Genomic DNA, 19,631 nt, shown 5'->3' with positions numbered 1-19,631 from the left:
CTGGCAGGGCACATTCCAGATGTTAGAGAAGTGCTTTGCTTGGGCAGTATGAATAGTTGCAGCCTTACACAGCTTTAGTAGTTCTGTAGGGGACACAACGGGGTTAATATTCAAAGGCTGCTTTGTGTAAGATCAGGAGAAGAAACTCCCCTGATTGTTTCTGCAGAGACCAGGGTCACAGGAGTTTCTGGTCTTCCTGCAAAGTTGGGTAGCACACACAAATGCACTTCAGAGGTGACATTTCAATTCTCATTTAGAGAGTGCATGGCCTCAGCACAGCTCATAAGAGTTTCTTCACAGTTTTGTGTTCACAATGCATGCTAGTTGATTTATTTTCTTTTGGATTTTTGGAGTTTTTTTGTATCTTGCTACTGACTGTAATAGAAAAGTCTTTCTTGTACAGCAATGGTCAAAGACCCAGCTATGTGGAATTGTATTCTTATAGGATTTCAAGTACTTGAACATGGTACTTAGTCCTTCTATGTATTGTGACAATTCATATGTAAAGCTATCTCAGAAGGACAAAGTGCTCCTGATTTTCACTAGAAATTCTGTTTCTTGGGGTACAGTAATATAGACTGTGCATGAGAATTTCATGTGAAGTGACTATTTTTAGGGTTTGCATTTTACACTAGTGGCTCTTCCCCCAGAAAGTGTTTGGGCACTGGGACAGGCTCCTCAGGGCAGTGGTCACAACAGCAGCCTGACAGAGTTTAAGAAGCTTTTGGACAATGCTGTCAGGCACAGGGTGTGACTCTTGGGGATGGTCCTGTGCAGGGCCAGGAGTTGGACCTTGTGGATCTCTTCCAGCTCAGCACATTCTGGGGTTCTGTAATGCTCATATTCAGCTTTTTGGGTAAAACCAAACTAGAAATTGAATAGCTATGCTAGAATTTCATAATTTCTGCTGTGCGTATTGTGATCAGAGTTTTGTAATATCAACAGCTGATTCCATAATTTTCTTGATGCTTTTAATGTTCCATGTGCAAGAGAAATGCAGTATTTGTTGCTTTCTAGACAATACTGACTCTTGACTATATAGGAAATATATTAAGTAAGGAAATGGAGAGTATTTTCTATAGCATTTAAAGCATTTAATATTTATCATAACAAGAATGAAACTTTTTCCGCAGGGAGAAGGAGTTGATTCCAAAAGTAATCTCTGAGTAAATTGCAATAGAAAGAAATCTCTTGTAAAGATGCAAGGAACAAATTAAATGTATTTTATTAATTTTGAAAAGTTTTTCACATATTTTTCTTCAGAATTGTTTTCAAAATTCTCTTTGTGGGGATTTTCTTTCGTTAAGGGTTTAAATACATAAATAATAACTATTAGAAAGTTGATGTACTGGTGCAACAGTAATCTCCCTTTCAATATGATGATTTGTCGTAAGAGCTTTTAATAGATGGTAGATACACCTTTCAGCAATGTAGTGAACCCTGTAGTTGATCCATGCATCTAAGCTGATATCTGTGTTTAAAGGTCCATCTGCTTGCTTTTTTTTTTTCCCCTCCAGATCAAGTTTTTCCTCCCTCATGCAACATAAAAAAGAATTTTCTCTCTTTAAATTACCTTGCGGGGTACCTACAACCAAAACCAGCAGAGGGGTGCCTTATGACTAACTTAGTCCAAGAAAGAGAAGTTCATATCATTGAACTAAGTACTCCAAATTCCAATCCTAACAGGTAAAGTATCATCTGAATAGACTAAAACTGTTTGATGTAATAGCTAACAACTTCACTTGTTTTATAACAATCAACTAAAAGCAGCCATTTCATCCTTAAATAAAAGCTTGGGCTTTAATACTTTAAATAGAAGTTGGTTCTTCAGTATGCAAAGATTTTGAATTCTGCTTCATAATCATAGGATTTTTCTGGACAGGACTGCAAAGTACAGCTTTTATGGACTGTATAGTGCTCCCCTGCTTGCTAAATCAATCACATTTTTCCAAGGTGAATAAGGGGATATCAGTAAGGGCAGTATCTGACAGAAGTTTTAAGGTTAGACCACTGTATGAGGAGGTGAGACAGAGGTTGAAAGTAATCTTGACCTGTCAGAGGTAGGGATGACTGGCAGCAAGGTCTAGGACAGTGGCTCCCAGACAGTGTCCAGAGGCTGCTCTGTGATCTGTGCTCTATGGGAAGTGTTCCACAGCTGCTATGAAGATTCACAGCAGTATTTTCTGTCAAGTTTCCAGCTGAGTTTAAGGGATAGTTTGATAATTATGAGAAATGTTAAGGGTTGACAGTGGTGCACTGACTAAGTTTTTAATTACTGGTTAGGAAAAGTAACTCTCTGTAAACATTATGAGGATTTTCAGAATTGTCAAAAGGTACCTTTGGGAGGTAAGACTTCTAGAATACTCATCTTTTTCTGGTCTTTCCTAGATCTTAGTGGGAGAACATAAGTGGGGTTTGCTTCAGATAGGAAGAGGTTTTCCAACTATGACTAAGGGCCAAGTATGATTGCTAGAACAGAAATTTGCTATGAAACTTAGATGGTTACAATTTCATCAGAGATAAGGTAGATTTAAAATCCTGTCTGCTTACTGCATTCACTGGATATCTGGCATTGTCTGATTCTGCTCCTCATGCAGCTGCATGTGAGTGGATCCTATCCCTAATGAGAAAATCACACAGGGAGATGGAGGTGGGAGGAGGTGTTTTTGTGAAAAGGATAATTCTCATTGCAAGATGTTGAACCCAGAGCCTGATAATTTTCTTGCATAATAACCTGGGGAGAGTAAGCAAGTGTTGAAGTGGAGTGGATAGTGTAGTGGAAGTGCAGTAGGTAACCCCAAATGTTGATGCAGCCCCATCCTGAGCAGAGCTGATGCAAAGCATCATTCCAAGTCCCTTGTAGTGCTACACAATGACAGCCCTGTTTCCAGGCTTTTGGCTTTGGATAATAGTACAATAGGAATTCACTTTTGAGATGATAACACTGCAAAAACTTTAAATGTTTTGCTATTAAAAGAAAAAAAAAAAGTACTAAGTTACTTTGTTTTTAGTTTTATGTGTTATCCACAGCTATCCTTACAAAGTTTAAATCCCCAAAGAAACATACAGAAGCTGAGCTGGGCATGTGTAAGGCTGCAGGAGATGGATCAAAGGTCCCAAGATACATGAAGTCTCAGTGTAGGATATTAGTTGGAACCTATTAAGTGGGGATGAGCACGTTCTTGTAATGTATGGCCCCATCAGATGGTCTGGAAGTATAGGTTTTTCTGCTGAATTGGTATTTTGCACATTGAGATGTTATTGATGGTTAAGAACCCATTTGCTCTACTTATTTTACTGTGATCTTGAAAATCTGGACAGTTTTCATCTATTTTCCAGCAAGCAGTAGGCTGGACATCTGGATTTTTTTCTTTTTAAAGTAACTATATACCCAGAAGTAGTGGAAACTGAATACACTGCTTAATTCCTCAAAGCACGCAAGATCTTAAGCAAAATCATTCCACCATTTAACTGTTTAGGCAGAGACACCCCCCAGTATAGTACTTGTGGTTTGGGTTGGGTTTTTTATGTTTGTCCTCTTTACTTTTTTTTAAGGTATTATTTTAAGTTTACAGTTATATACAGTTAATACAGTTACAGCCAGAGGAAACTGAAACAGTTATATTTAGGCACTGTCACAGTGAAATCAGAAAATTATGTTTACTTTAGAAAGCAACCTGGTAGTCATATAACTTACCTGCACTAAATAATAGGTGAATTGAGTAGCACACTTCTTGTAAATAAGAGAGAAATTTTTTTTCCTAAGAAGTACTTGTTTCTATTGTTATGCAAAATCACTTAAGTGTATATGGAATAACAATCTGTTTTGCACATGTTGTGTTGCCTGGGATAATATCCAGCATTTTAATCAGCTGGCCAGACAGTGGAAACATGATGGATTGGAAGAAGGTTGATAGCTGAAAATTTCTGGCATTCTGTTCTAATTTTCTATTTTCCACATCCAGTGCTCTCCAGGTGGATATAATCGTTGACATTAAACCATCTCAGCCAGGCGCCAGACTTGTCAGAGATGTCGTGCTTATCCTCAAGTGCAGAAAGTCTGTCAATTGGGTTATCAAGTCTCATGATGTCCAAGGAAAGCTCGAAGTGATTGTAAGTTAAGGCACCTTTATGTTTTGAGAGCTATATAATGCAACAGGATAGAATCCATTTAAATGTGATGTTGTGCTAGACCATGTTGATTTCTGAATGTTTTTTCTTAGCTCGTTCTTTTAATAATTACTGCATTTTAAGGAGTAAATGCATAATTTTTTTATTCTCATTAACTTTCAATATATGGGCTATAAAACTGACCAACACACTACAGAAGCCAGGTGGTTAGAACAAGGATTAAGTCTGTGTCTTTTTGACTTCTGTTGAAGTACCCTAAACACAGAGTAGGATGTTCATTTCTCTTTTTGTTTTTACTTTGGTGTATGGATCAACAGGTTCATGCCAGAAGTTGGAATGATGCCTTCAAATGCAGAATAGGTAATACTAGATATGCAGCACACACCCACATCGCTTTAGAAGTGGAAACTCCTTTACTCCTGCTTGTAGTTGTAGTACTATCTACCCCTCCTTCCTGCCAATACTTCTGTCTCCAGTAAGTGTTTGGTCAAATTGACCTAACTCTCCTCAGACAGCAAAAACTAATATTTTTAAAGTTAAAACCAGGCTCACTAAAGTTAAACTTCTAAAATTACTGGAGATGCTGATTCATGTTGATTTTCAGTGCAGGCTTTGTGGTTTAACAACCTTTCTACTAAGAAAATATGTGTTCCCTTGCTCTGATATAAATAAATATAATTGAACTGATCTTGCAGCCTATAAATTTGTAGCCTATTTCCATCTTAAGTGATCAGTTAAGTGCACATAGTATGGTTGAGCTGAATGTTTGCTAAGGACCACACAATAGCCTCACAATTAGCAGTTTTGTAGCAATTCAGTTACATTTTCAAACTCCAATTCTTGGTATTTATAGAAATTTTCCTTTGCTTAATTGCTTTCTGCTTGTAATCTGTGCAGAGGAAATTCTGGCAGAATGCAAAGGCTAATTGATCTAAATCTCCCAAGAAAATAGATTGGTAAGCAGGATTTCATAGCAGCTTTTGAGAGTGAAAGGATATAAAAGAAAGTTAATTTTGGCATTGCTCAGAAAATTGAATGGAAAAATGATCTAGGGTGGATGATGAAGTTCCCTCTTGATGCCTGACACATATTAAAGACAGGAGAGGATGTTCTGGTCATTCTGTAGGGCCGAAATAGTCCTTAAAGAGAAAGGTCAAGTTTGGTTGCTGAGGATTACCACTCTTGTAAGCAGAATGATGAAAAGCAATGCTTGAATTAAAAGTTTCATCTAGAGTTATTGCATAAAATTCACCACTGCATATTTGGGCGTATATAGATCTACTTTCACAGGGTAGAGAATTGTGCTTTAGTTCACACCATGCTAGGAAATAGCTCAAGCAGTGTCTTTCAAGTCCATGAAGTGGTCACTTTATAGATGATCAATTTTCACAAGACAATTTCTACAGGTTTTTAAAATTTCTAAAATGCTGTACTTGAATATAGAAAAGCAACACTGCTTTAATAATTTTATTTCTAGAGTTCTTCTTTATTAATTATTGAGAACATAAGTAAAAAGTATAATTACAAAAAGTTTCTGCAATGGGTCGCAGAAGGTCACATTTTATTTAGATTAACAAAAAGAGAAAGTAATACATTAAATATATACAGAAATGTCAGTATTTAAAAGACTTCATATTCATGTTAGGATTTGTGAGTGACTACTTTACTACTTGATTTATATAGATGCTTCATTTTCTGAATATATGTTCATTTTCCTTTATTTAGAGGGGATAAGGGAGGGAACTAAACTCCCCATGCCATTAAAAAGCCTGCATATCCAGCATTTAGCATCTCTTCATATCTCTATTAAGCCTTTCCAAGCTCAAATTTAGACAATGCATAAAAACATTACTAAGCAATTAGGTAATGTTTCACAATGTTCTTTTTATTAGTTGAAGCAGTTCCATGCACTTCAATTTTCCTAACTTCTTGCCCTCACCATGAATTAGAATTGTCTTGAGGGGATTGGCAAGCTGAGAGGGGAAGGTTAGTGCTAAGCTGCCTCAAACCCTGTACTGTAAGTTACTGAGGTCTAAGTTCACAGACAAAAAATTGAAAAGATGTTTTAGGTCATACAGCTCATCTCCCAGCTTGCTGAGTTTTTTGAAACTCTGCAAGAGGATGGACACAAACTCAAGTAAAATGGGAGTACTTCAGGTAAATTAATTGCACTTGATGTACGTGCAGTGCTTTCTTCCCAGGCTGTTTAACTCCTGTGTGGAGTCCTTACATGCAGTGCTTGTGTGGTTCTCTGCTTGTACACTGCTGTTCACATCCTTCCTTTGCAGCTGGTGTCCCTCTGCAAAGCTGGGAACTGTGCAGTGAAGTTCCAGAAAGGAAATAAGTTTCTTGAGGGGCAAGGAGTGAGAGAGGTGCAATGCACAAAAAGGTTTCAGAACTTGGGGGGATGGTTGTTTACCTGAGAACAGCTGCCCATCACTTTCTGAAATGGTGTCTGTTCTGAGTAGGTTGGTGGGGGCTCAGATTGCCTGGTTTCAGTCAGAGTGTGTGAGAGTGTTGGCAGGGCAGGCAGGTGAAGGAAGGTCTATTCCTGCAAGCCCTTGTTCTTGCTTTGTTTCAGTGAGGCGATGCAAGACTGAACATTCACAGGCTCACTGTGGAGTGGAGGGGTGTAAGCAAGCCCTGGAAACGCTCGGGTGCCAGCTAGGACAGTAAAGTTCTGAGATAATATTTGTTCAGCTGTCTCCTCATGACAGAAAAGTAAAGAGATGCAGCAAAGTTGGGTTAGCATAATAACTCCTACCAGTCAAAGCTGTGTGGGAATATGAAAATACATGATCAGTCATGTCCAGGTTTGCACGTGTTGAAGATCAAAGATTAGTTGATCCCAAAGAGTCATAAGGCACTAAAATTAGGATACCTGGTGCTCCATTTTTGTTTCTTATCTTCAGTGGCTGAGCAGTGCTGAGCATTGGTAACTGTTCTGGTAACAACAGTATCCTGAATCCAGGCACTCTGTACTTAAAGTTATCTCTAACTTCAGCTGTGAAGCCCCAAGTGTTTAAAGGCTGCAGAACTGGGTCTTCAGGAAGAAATGAGGGAGGGAGCTAAAGGTACATTCCATCAGGACTCTCTACATACTTTATTCATTCCTTAGTTCAAAAACTCACTTTGATGTCAGGTAGAGAAGCACAGCTGAGCTCTCTGACCTGCAAAGCATGTCCATAGGAGCACTGCCTAAGAGACATCTCTCTAGCCAATCTTCTGGTGTTCCAGAGTGAAAGATTTAAGATTTTTCACATTGAGGAAAAACCAGTGGGGATGAAAAGAAGATGCTACCTATATGATGGAGAAGGTAATCAAGCATGGGAATGAAAGTGTTTGTGGAACATTCCATAGTATCAGCTGCATTAGAAAACGCATTTCAATCACATTACAGAAATTGCTGAAAAGTGGGTCATTGTGCCTTTCCTGCAGCATCTATGTTCACTTGTTCTGTAGCCATTGATGTGATTGTTGCAGTGATAATAGTAATGTTGTGACTGTAAGAATAAGTATATATGTATTTAGTGTTGGTGTGAATGAATACGTGTTAAAGATGCCAAGCTGCTGAATACATATTTAGGTAATACCAGTGAATATTTTTGAACTGCCTCTCTAACAGTGAGAGATGCTTGTTATATTCCTTTGACTTGCCCATTTGGACAAAAAAATTGAAATTTTACCAAACATTTACAGGAAAATGAAAATTAATGGTTGTGTGGCTCATTTATGTAATAATAATTTAGCATGTTCATTCATAAGGTCAGCATGTGCCTTTATGAGTTTGCTGTATTGGTGTATTTGTGTAAAACTTGTATTGTTAAGTAATTTTAAAATATTTTCATTTACGGAAATGGTTTTTTTAAGTAGTCTGGCCATGCATAAATGTGCATGCTCTCACTTACTGTTCTATTGAGTGTTTAGTTCAATTGTGTTCAACAAACTCAATACTTTGGAGGAGGCACACAGCATTTCTATGGTGAAGCTCATACAGACACAGCCTGTCCTTGGTGCCAGCTGACTTACAGCATTAGCTGGTATCAGCTTTACTTCATGAGCATGCTTTTTGCCTTTTTCAGTAATGCTCATTTGAACAAAGGCTTTCCTTTATCCAGCTTAGATAATGCTCAAATCCAATATTGAAAATTCATTTGTCACCTTGAGTTCACTTCAGGAGTAATTTCAGATCAGTTCTGAAGAAAGTATGGCCTTATACAAAAGGCTGTAAATATGTCTTTGTCTCGGTTAGGGATTAAAAGTTTGATTGCCTTGATTTACTGTACTCCAGGCAGAGGCTGAGAGGAAGCAGGGGGTTAATTTCCATCTGTGCAGCAGTTATGTGCCTAAGGTGGCAAGGTTTGGTTTATTTCCCAGGTATCCTCAGTTGGCTGTTATTTAGTAGATTAAAACAACATAAAAAACCTGGGTTCAGTCAGTGTCACTATTCCATTGTAAGTATCCTTAAGTGGTAAATCACAAACCAAGTTTTTCTTTATTTACAGACATCGAATAGTATTGGTTTTGGAAAAGAAACAGAACGATCCATGACTATGAGTAAATCAGTAATACCTGACCTTCCCTCGTCACATGAGAGCTTGATCAAGTGGGCTTATGAGCATAATTATAGTCCAGTTATTTCCTACACAAAAGCACCTGTTGCTAACAGATTTCATCTGCAACTTGAAGATATAGGTAAGTTTGAAGATGAACTTTTAGCATGTAGAAAAAACATATCTTGTGTTTCTAGGAATACAATTACTTAAATGGTGTTTTCTCAGTTTTGAAGCTTTGGTTTTGGCTGTTGCGCTTTTACTGCTTGTCATCAAGAATGCTGGTAATAATCTATGGATGGTGGTTGTAAGTAATAATCTGTGGCTTTTTGATTAGAAAAGTCCAGGCAAAGTTGTGTTATTTCCTGAAATTTGGTGGAATTAAATGTTTATAGTTTATCCAATGCACAAGACTTCATAGCTGATGGTACCCAGTGTTCACTGAAATAGATGTCAGCAACTCGATATCTTGTTAGTTAATAAATCCAGCTTTGATTTTTTCTTTAGTGTATTTTTTCCAAAAGTATGAGCATAGTGTTTCCTTGAGATGATTAAATAAACATTGAAACTGTTTACAGACATGAGTGGCTTACCAAAAAAGTCTGAGCAAACAGAATAAATACAACTATTGAAAAAAAAATTGGGTATTTGGCCGAAGTAATTGCTGATGTAAAGCTGTCTGGGTCCATTGAAGCTAGCAGAGTTGCATCGGTTTTTTCACTAATTCTGAGTTTCAACCACTAAAACTATTGTTTTACAATTTTGATAAAGCTCATATTCACATTAATTTTATCAATTGCACTCTCATGGGTTCTGCCCTCAGCAGTCACATGTATCTCTCACGAGCTGAGAGATACTTTCCTCATTTACTCACTCTAAAGTTAACTCTTATTTGGCTTCATTCTGGTTATATAAGTAGCTTCACAACAGTAGTGACTGAATTTCTGATGGGTCAGGTAGTGGAAGAATTTCACCTAATGATTTGCACTTAGGCTCTTTCAGCAGTACCAAAATAGTATATTTGATGAATGTGATGTTTCTTGTATCTCTCTGGATCTTTTACGTATAATAGGTCCACTCATCAAAAGTTTATTTTCAGATCTTGGTGAGACAGATTTCTGACAAGGGACTAAGTACACCAAGATCAGATGCCTCAGTAACTGCTAAACACTTAGCTGTAGGAGTTGTGACTGCTTACCTGAAAAGTACAAAGATGCTGCTTTTAATGGCCTTCAGGAGCTCCCTTTATGGATTTTTTTTTCTTGGTATGAAAATTATTAGTTCAGGATACTTTTTAGGAAAAATATCTAGTAACATAATGGGGATTTGTTTGGTTTTGGTTTTTTTTTTTAGAAGAGATGAATGATGAAGAAGACCATTCCCTTCCTCCTGAGCTGACAGAATTGCTGGGTGCTAACCCACTGCCAGCTCCGAAGAACACTGATGGCCTGACTTTTCCATTTCACATTAACAGAGGAAGACATGACACAGTGGGAGAAGAAATCTTCCCATCCAGGCATTCAGTAGATACATTAATAAATCATGACTTCGGGCATTCCCTCTCAAAACATAAAGAACCTGAAGAAGTTCAGGGCAGTGCTGATATGGCCCTGTCAATAAAGTGTGATGACAAAGTTATGACAGTAGCTGTAGAAAAAGATTCTCTACAGGTTGGTGTGATATCTTATTCTCAGAACTGGGGAGGCTTTTTTGGACAGCCCATTTTATTTGCATTTTGATTGAAAAAATAAACATTCGAAGTACTACAGCCATCACCACACAACACCCCCAAAATAGTTTGGTGAGGAAACTATACTGTAGATCTTCTTTGCCATAACTCAGAGTAGTGTTTTCTCTTCCCAGCAATCTGGTGGGTTTTAGAGGGATTTCTGATTGAAGGTGTGCATGGTTGGTTCTGTCAAAAAATTACTGTACTCAGCCATCAGTCTGAGATTTTAATTTCCAAAGAAGCTGCTTTTGGTAGCAGTGTGAGACCTAAATAGATCTAAAGATCTATCTTTACCATCTACCAGCTGATAGGTTGCTTTTGTCCATTTGTATTGTGGAAAAGAGCCTGAAACAGCATTTTAGCTCATTTCAGACTGAACAGAGTCAGCATTATTAATCAGCAGATTCATAATGAACCTGTTGTTTCCTTTTTTTCCATGTTACATTTATTCCTTGTCTGCCATGTATACCAGCATTTTGAGAGTGGCCTTGCTGGGATGTCAGTACAATGAAGTTCACTTCCTGCTGTCAGCAGTCACGCACAGTGGCTGGGCTGCAGTTGAGCAGGAGCCGAGCGCAGTTGTGCTCCAGCCCCTGACAAAGCTCCTTTGTTTCAGGCTGGCGGCTACGCCCGCACCGAGCTCTCGCTGCTGGACCACTCCTGCAAAGCCAGCATGAACGGCACCCACTTCATCTTGGAGTCCTCGCTCAACAAGTGTGGCACTCGGACAGCTTATATCTTGAACAAGATTGTTTACTTTAACTCTGTGAGTACTTTACAAAGAGGATCCACCTTCTGTACTGCACATCGTAGTAGTACAAGGGAGCCACTGCAGTTAGCTTTAGTCTTAGCAAAAAGGAGGCATCCTGATCCTTCCTGCCTAGCTCAAATTAGTTGCAGCCACGGTTCCTGCATTCAAGGAGGTATGAAGGCTGCACATTCAGTGTGATCCTGTGGTCAGACAGTATCCCAAAGGAAAACAGAGGAGTTGGAGTTAAATACATTTTATAACACGGCTGCCCTTTGGAGACCATCTGTACCAGTCTGGGAGAAGTTGCACTGGTGTTCCCTGTGAAGCTTTGATCATCCATACTTAAGCAGTAATACATTGCTGTATAGAGAAATAGGAATGAAGTTTTGTAATTGCACAAAGCACTACCTCTTCATTCATATCCTGAATTAAGTGAAATCTTTTTCTTCTGAAATTGTGTGTGAAAAAATGCTTTTAAAATGTGATGCCAGTACAATGTGAGGAAAATGACATTATTTTTGCATGCTTTGCTCTTACAAATTGAATTTGTATTTTTTTAGCAGCTGCTATACATAATGAAGAGACTCTTGAGTACTTGTATATGGGTGATGATGCAAAGGAGCCCAGTTAGTTTGTAATCAACTGCTTCCAGATTGGCTCAGCTTATGAGCCAGAGTACAATGCAGATATTCTGGGTTCAACAGTAATGACACGTTTCTCTTGCTGAGCTTTCCAGTACGTAGAAGTAACTTTGGCAAATGATGGAAAGCCTGTGGTCCAACCCAAACACAGCTCAGGCAATGTGATCTGACCTTGCCTGGTTAAAACTGTTCTATGCTGGGGAGTCAGTAGCACCTAACTTTAGAAACAGTCCCAAACCAAGATAGAATCTTCACCAAACGACAGAACAGCACGAGTCTGGAGCTAAATACTCTCATGGTCCCTGTCTTCTATTATGGCCCAAAGTAAAGTGGTTATTTACCTCCTCTCCTTTCTCCACCATGTCTTTTAATAGTCTTGGCTATACACTTGAACTCCAAATCGTGTATGGAATTGTTAAGAATTTGGGAGTGTTTCTCCTAAAACACAGACACCCTGCAGTGGAGTGTCAAAGGGTGTGTGTGTGTGTCATTTTATAGCAGTTGCTCTAAGTCTTAAGAAAATAAAGTTGAAGTCCTGAGAGGGAGGGAACTAGCTGATAAGCTGCAAGCATAAAGACGCAGAATGCAGAACACTGGAAAACAAAACCATAAACTTCCAGGTGAAGAAATGAAGACATGTGAATAGAATGATTAAAAAAAAAGGAGGGAGAAATTCAGTGAAAAAAAAGAGGAGAAAATGAAGAAGGAATATTATGGTTTTGGGTGTACATGTCTGAAAAAAAATTGCTAATGGCAGAAGAGAAAATCCTTTAATCACCCTAATGTTTTTAGTGATTTTTTTATGAGTACAGTAAGGACAACTGCTAGTAGCAAAATATCACTCTAGAAAGCCATTTCTTTTTTCAGTGTTGGCTATAGAAATACTAAAAATAGAACATAAATGCTGGGCTGCTCATTCAGACACCAACACCCAGACTGGTGTCTTTCTTCACTGGCTCTGAATTCTGGAAAAAAACTCAGACATTGTTTAAATATAAGCTACATATCCTACATGCTCAGCACAAGGCTGTTCAAGACATGCTTTCAGCATTTGCTTCGCTGGTGCTCTTCTTGTGGCCTTTGCATTATTCTGAAGAGAGCAGAAAATAACAAGCATGAGAGTGCTCGGTTATCACCTAATCTAATTTGTTTGCAATCCCTCTGTGCAGATTGTCATTCAGCTGTCAGCACCAGCTGAAGGCAGTGGCTTTGAAGATGAGGACATGGAATCAGGTGATAATGGATTTCCAGGGGATGCTGATGAGGGAGAGGTGGCTTTCTCAAGCTGGCCTGAAATAGCGGTATGCTACCCTTGGTTTTGCACCTGACAATGCAGAAATACCTATTGTAATAGGCCTTTTGCATGAATTACATTAATTGTCTAGAAATTCATTTGTCTTTTAACACATTTCTTCTCACTACGGTTACTTATGACCCTGTTGAAGATTTGCACTAAGTAGATGTAGCGTGGGTGGGTCTGTATTGTACATAAGAAATGTGTCCTGCCACTCCTGACTCATGATATTACTGTGGTTTTTTTCTCATTTTAGTTTAATTGCACGCTGCACCAGCCAGAGGATGACAGAGGCATTTTATGGCCTCCTGAGCCACACATCACCAATGTGACCTTCAACATGGACCTGTACAAAACAGATTTATTCCTTGCTCCCTCCCAAGGACTCTTCTCTGTTGCTAAGAATGGGCCAGTATATGTAGAGGTAACAAAAGACTTCAAACTAGCAGAAGGGTTTTGCAAGGCTGTGTGACTGAGCCAAATCTGTCCTTGTCAGTTGAAAGGTTTTGTTGGGCAGCTGGTTCAGGCCTCTCTTATGTCTGCAGAGAACATAAACTGTAGGATAAGAAGTAGGACAATATTTTGGGTAAAAACCCCAAAGGATTCTTGCAAAATGGATTAATTTAACTTAGAAGGTAGATTGGCGATTCTTGATAAATCTGCTTTTCCATACCAAACTTTAAGGTGTTTTCTGAGCTCGTGCTCTGAACTGGTGTGTCCTGATGGGTTCATTTTATTGTATGTCTCAACCTTGTCTGAAAGATGTAGACATGCAAAAAAAAATACTACAAATGTGTGTCTTTCATATGCCAGTGTTCTCACATTACACAGTTAATACAGATTCTGGTCTCTCTCCAATCTGCTTAAAAACATCAGTTATAATCCTTTTGAATGCTACCACATAAGAAATCTAGCAGATTTAGATAAATAACACTAAAACAAAATCAACAGCCATGTACCCTTGACTTCAGGTACATTTTGCACAATATTTCCATGTGTTGCTGAGTTGCTTATGAAATCTGTGGAATCTCACACCAATACAGTCAGTATTTTTAAAAATAGCTATGTGAACAGAATTTTGGATTTTCAAATAGTGGTAGACATTAATAAATGCAGCTTTGGCAATGAAGAAGCATTGCTAGTTTCTAGGCAATTAAATCAGAAGGTGTGAGCTATGGGGTTGTAAGAGCAGTGCTGTGCTGTGTTTCTCTTGCCCAAGTCAGTTCTTCTTTGTGAGCCCATGTTGCACATTAAAAGCACAGTGACCCATTTGGTGCAGTTTTCTTCATAATTTCAGTGTGCTTTGTAATTTCTTTTTTGTCTACCCAGTAGAAAGTCCTTAAGACAGCTAAAGCAAAAATAAAGTCTGTCACACTCAGTTAGGAATATTTTTATAACAAACACTTAAACATCCACTTCCTTCATTGATCTGGGATGAATCCCCCTGACTCTGAGCCTGCTGGAGCTGTTTATTCAGACAGATGTTCTGATTTCTTCATCACCTGTCCTGGCAAAAGCCTTTTTTTTCTATTTTTCTTTCTTGCTCAGTGGAAAACATATCAGTTTTGAACTTTGGTGACTCCATTTTTTTAAGATGACTCTGGGGTTTTTCCCCCCTTTTTTTTGTTTTTCTTTTACATTTGTTACTAAGAAAAATATTTTTGGGTTTTGATAAATATATATTTGGTAAAAATTCTATATCTCCTTTTTCCTTGCTTGGTAAGGGGTTTTTTGTGTTTGAATCTTTTGGATTCTGCAGTTTTATTCTTTCTTCTCTGCTGTCATTTTCTTACCATATTTTGATCTTCCACCTTTCTCCTGTGTTTCTTTTCTTTCCTTGAGACATCATTCATCTTTTTATTTAATTAACTGTAGCATGCCTGTCCTACTTTCCATAATCTCTTTTTAATTAGTTTACACCATCAGCTTGTTTCCTCTCAGTATCTGTGGCTGGTTTTTGTTCATCCATCTTTATTTCTGTTCTTTTTAGAAGATAGTCTTTCTTGCTTAGATGCTTCAGCACATCCCTTCATCTGTAATTTGATTGCTGCTCTCATAAGGGAGAGAAAAAAGGAGAAATGCTTTTATTCACAGCAAAACTCCTAGTATCCAGAAATTACTGCACAGACCACACAATTTGGCAGGCTCTTCCTTAAAGATGCATGCAGCACATATGGATTAAATATGCATATAAGGCACGTTTCTTCTAAGAAGATTTCTTGTGGAACTATTTCATTGGGCAGTGTTAATGCTTGGACAAATGCTTCTGTTGTTTATTAAGAGCAACATGCCTCATTTGTTACAAATTCCATTTATTTTTTTCCTTTTAATTATTCTGTAGCATTTATTGTCTGCATTCCAATCCAGCTGAGCAACATCAGGGCATTGGGGGCTTTCAGTCTTAATTATTTTTAATAAAAGAATATGAATTTCAAACTTACAATAAGCTGAAAGGATCCTTTCACAAGAAATGATGGCTTTTTAGGAGGCTCCCTCACCCCCTCCAGCCCAGGAATGCCACCCACACGTCAGACCATGACCTCCTCTCTGCCTCTGCATTCCTGTCTTGGCTGGGGGTGGATTCTCTGGTGTGTCTGTTGCCTTTTTTTTTTTTTTTCTTTCTATTTTCATTGTAATTTTGAACAGATACAAAACCATGGAATTAGTGATTGATTTCCGTACAGCTCTGTTATAGCTTGTGTGTCTAAGGCAGGTAGTGCCATCTCAGGTGGCAGACACAGACATTAACTCTCTGTCTTATCTGGGCGGGGGTGGAGGTTCATCTTCTTCCAAAAAGATAAGGAATTGCTGTATTTATGCATGGTTATGCTATCAAACAGCTGCTGGTTTTGAAACCACAGATTTTCTGTCTCTCAGTTTGACAGTTTACCCTTAGCATTCAGCCTTCACAATATTTCAGATTGGAAATGGCACTGGAAAACTGCTTAAGAAATTGTTGAAAATATTAATGAAATGTGAACTAAACATGTCATTTCTGAGATCTTTACTGTCTCTTTCTTTAATGCAGGTGTCTGTGACTAAAGCTGACAGATCGTTGGGCTTTGCTATTCAAACGTGCTTTGTTTCCCCGTTTTCAAATCCAGATAGAATGTCTGACTATACCATTATAGAAAACATTTGTCCTAAAGATGAATCTGTTAAATTCTACAGTATTGAGAAAAAGAATTTTCCAATACCACATGCACAGAAGGACAGAAAAAGATTTAGCTTTGTGTTCAAACCAATGTTCAACATCTCACTGCTCTTTCTTCACTGCGAGTTGACTTTGTGTACAAATAAAGGCAAAGATACTCAAGGACTGCCAAAGGTCAGTAATTAATTAAATTTATCAAAACTTCTGATTTAGATAAAAACAGTGTATTTTTTCATCTGAACCCTGAATGCAATAGATAGTTTTCTGTGGAACTGTCTAATGAACATGATATCTCTAGGCTCAGAATTTTAGTAGATAAGAATTATTATACTGTGCATTTTGACTACATAATTTGCAGTTGCTGTTTAAATTTCTTTGGGTGACTACAAATAGAAATTGCTTTTTATTGCACAAGTGGTTCAAGTTTATCTTTTCTATGCATATCCAAAGCACAAACAATATTAGCTTTAATTTCCAAAGACATGCACCATATTAGATAATACTGTAATCTGATTGCTACAAAAGATAAGGTTGTTTGGAGGTTCTTTTTTTGGTAAATTGTATAGGGTAAAACTGGTTATGAGGCAACTGTGCCACTGGCGGAGCTGTCCTAGCAGATGGGTGACTCTGACCTCTGTTCTTTGCACTCCAGTGCATTCCTCCTGATGAAGCTTGCACCTCTCTCAACGTGGATATGATCTTGGCCATGATGCACAACAAGAAAACCTTCACCAAGCCCCTTGTTGTAATAACACATGAAGGAAAACAAGAAGGTATAAAAATGAGCTTGACCAGTTTAATAATGCTGTATGTGTAGAATATTGTGTAACATACAGTCACTTGAGGGAGCATGTGACATTGTATAAACTTGTGGTGGTACTGTGCCTGTAAGATGTTACTTGTTAGGACATTTCCCTGGCAGCAGTCATCAGGCCAAGTTGTACCCATTTTTTAACCACCTTATTGTTCTCTGGACGTGTGGGTTTGCCGAGCATTGAGAGAGGAATACTGAAAGTAGTACAAAATAACATGGGTTTTGGAAGTAAGAATGTGGCAATAGCACTTAGAGCAATTTCTTGTTGCCCAGAGATCAAAGGCAGTCTTCTGCTCCCTTCTGTGTCCTTTATTTATTGTGCTTGTAAATATAAATTTATGAATAATAACAATAGAATCACAAGGTATTAAGGATCTTAAAGCCTGATAAGTTGTAAGGCAAAGAGGTGGCCCCTGGAGGCTCACTAGATTCTTCAACTATGAAGAACAAAGGATAGTATGCACAAAGGGGCTCCACTTTGGTGGGACTCATTTGATTATGTAATCTTTCATGAAAAGAAAGGAGTGTGGTTAGTAACCGGTTGAAGTAGTTGAAGGAGCTGGAGAGGCTGAAGTGCATTATGAAATAATGCCAAACAGCATGATGGGACTTCTACTTTAAGAATATGCCCTGTGAGTGATGGAAAGTAAAAACTGTTCTCTGTTTCATTTAATTAAAAAGTTTTTCTTAGTAGATCCCTCTGACAAGAGCATCAGTCATGTTTTGATGCAGTCCTGGAAGAAAATATGTTCATTTATCTTTTCTTTTTGTGTTTGCATTGACGTTTCATAAGAAGCTTCAGTAGCTTCCCATACACATCAAAATCTTCCAATGGTGTCCAAAGGCTGTTTGACCTCTGGAATGCTTTTCAGGGAGCATCAAAAGGATGGTGATCAGGAGTCCTTTAATCTCTGTTTGACAGTGCTTGCTGTTAGTCTTTGAACAATTTAAAGTTCAAATACAGCATTGCTAGGGGATATAGGCAACAAATGTTTCTGTCTAAGTCTGCAAGTCAGCTCATATTTAGTTCAGAGGATTTTTAACAAAATTGTTAATACAGACCAAATCCACTATGAATTAAAGTCAAGTATTTGGTCTGTTGCTGTTACAATTAAAATTGTGCTTTGGGCCTGATTCTGGACTTCCATTTTGCTCAGCTCTTGTATTATTTCAGTAGGTTTTCTATTGGGAATGAGTAAATCCTGCAACTGAAATTCATCTTTCACTAAATAGACTCGTACTTCAGCTCTCTTGTCCTTGTGATGTGTGGAGCATTGTGCACAGCTCCCATCTCGGGCTCCACTCAGAATGTTGTCTTTGTCAGAGGCACAAGGTCTCAGTGTGCAAAGACAAGCTAAATTTATAAAGATTACTTACAAGACAACAGTGTGATAGAGTATTTTGTTGCATTGTGGGTGATTTGGTATAATTGTAGGACGCTTGGTGGAAATCTCCCCAGCATATCCCAGCTTTCAGGCAAAATACAAAGTGGCACATTAACAATGTAGCTTTGTTGGCATGCAGTTGTTCTGCAGTGAATCAAAACCCCTTTCTGAAAGCCAAATGCCATTGTTGGACTATACATGAACCTAAGATTTGGAGAAGGAATTATATCACGTTATTGAACAGGAGAATTTACCTCTCAGAGGTAGTGTTCTTCATTTTCTTTGATGTGAACAGAACCAGCTTTCACTATTGCAAACCACACTGTGTGAGGTACTGCCCCTGGTTCTCCTAATCAAGCCACATGTGAAAGTCATGGGCTTGACATTTCAAAAGTCAGAGCAAACTGGTCGTTGAAAAGGTGGTTTTTTTCTTCAGACAAGCTTGTAACTATCATTGCCTGAATTATAAATCACAATACTATATCTAAATGAGAATTTGCAGTAGATGCCAATGGAAGTGTTTAAAATCTAACCCCATGCCACATACGTTCCCTTTGCATTCCTGCATTTCCCCATGCTCTCTCCCACTCCCATGAAAGGCACATGGATGGCCATCTATATGCTAGGAAATAGATGTTCTGTTGAAATAATCTGCCAGTGTTGTTCAGATTTTTGCTAAGTGCGGAAACTTTAGGTTATTGTTTCTACGGCAAAAATAGACAGGACATGGAAGGTCAAAAGGGTAATTAACAAGTGCCTCTATCCTAGAAAGGTATAGAAAGTGTTGGTAATTCTAAAGACTGGCAGCACTTGTTTTTAAATTCGATGTGTTTTATAGACCTCAATCATTCTCACTGCTTCTGAGTTGCTCTGAGCAAATTGCAATAAAATACATTTAAGAACTGGATGTCTGAAGAGAATTGATAATGAGCTACACAGCTTATCATTAGCTGATTTCATATTATCTGTGGGGAGGCCAGTGATAGAAATAGCATGGAAAATTCATTTTCTCCTCAGCTCAGAAGGCATTTTCTTGGCACTTGGGATATGCCAGTGGAGTGTTTGGACAATCTAACAGTGCCCTTACCCATGTTTGTACTTTCCAGGGCTCCTTGGTTTCAGTCAAGCCCTCCTTGCAGATCTTACATTCAGTTGTATTTTTGCTGTGTGTGCACTGGA

At 38.3% G+C, this 19,631-nt stretch overlaps 1 protein-coding gene across 1 annotated transcript in view; it reads left to right on the top strand.

Annotated features, from left to right (window-relative positions):
* TGFBR3 (transforming growth factor beta receptor 3) overlaps positions 1-19,631 on the top strand; it is a 111,127-nt gene that overhangs the window by 77,142 nt on the left and 14,354 nt on the right. The window contains exons 6-14 of the mRNA XM_039727071.1: positions 1,518-1,686; positions 3,966-4,113; positions 8,637-8,826; positions 10,038-10,354; positions 11,030-11,179; positions 12,975-13,106; positions 13,356-13,523; positions 16,128-16,427; positions 16,906-17,026. Coding sequence (XP_039583005.1) covers positions 1,518-1,686; positions 3,966-4,113; positions 8,637-8,826; positions 10,038-10,354; positions 11,030-11,179; positions 12,975-13,106; positions 13,356-13,523; positions 16,128-16,427; positions 16,906-17,026 — 1,695 coding nt within the window. The remainder of the gene's footprint in view (positions 1-1,517; positions 1,687-3,965; positions 4,114-8,636; positions 8,827-10,037; positions 10,355-11,029; positions 11,180-12,974; positions 13,107-13,355; positions 13,524-16,127; positions 16,428-16,905; positions 17,027-19,631) is intronic.

The sequence above is a fragment of the Passer montanus genome, unplaced genomic scaffold (genome assembly GCF_014805655.1).
Source record: "Passer montanus isolate IOZ18808 unplaced genomic scaffold, ASM1480565v1 scaffold60, whole genome shotgun sequence".
Taxonomy (NCBI): Eukaryota; Metazoa; Chordata; class Aves; order Passeriformes; family Passeridae; genus Passer; species Passer montanus.
The sequence above is the reverse complement of the archived record's forward strand: the minus strand, read 5'-3'. Positions and strand labels throughout refer to the sequence as shown.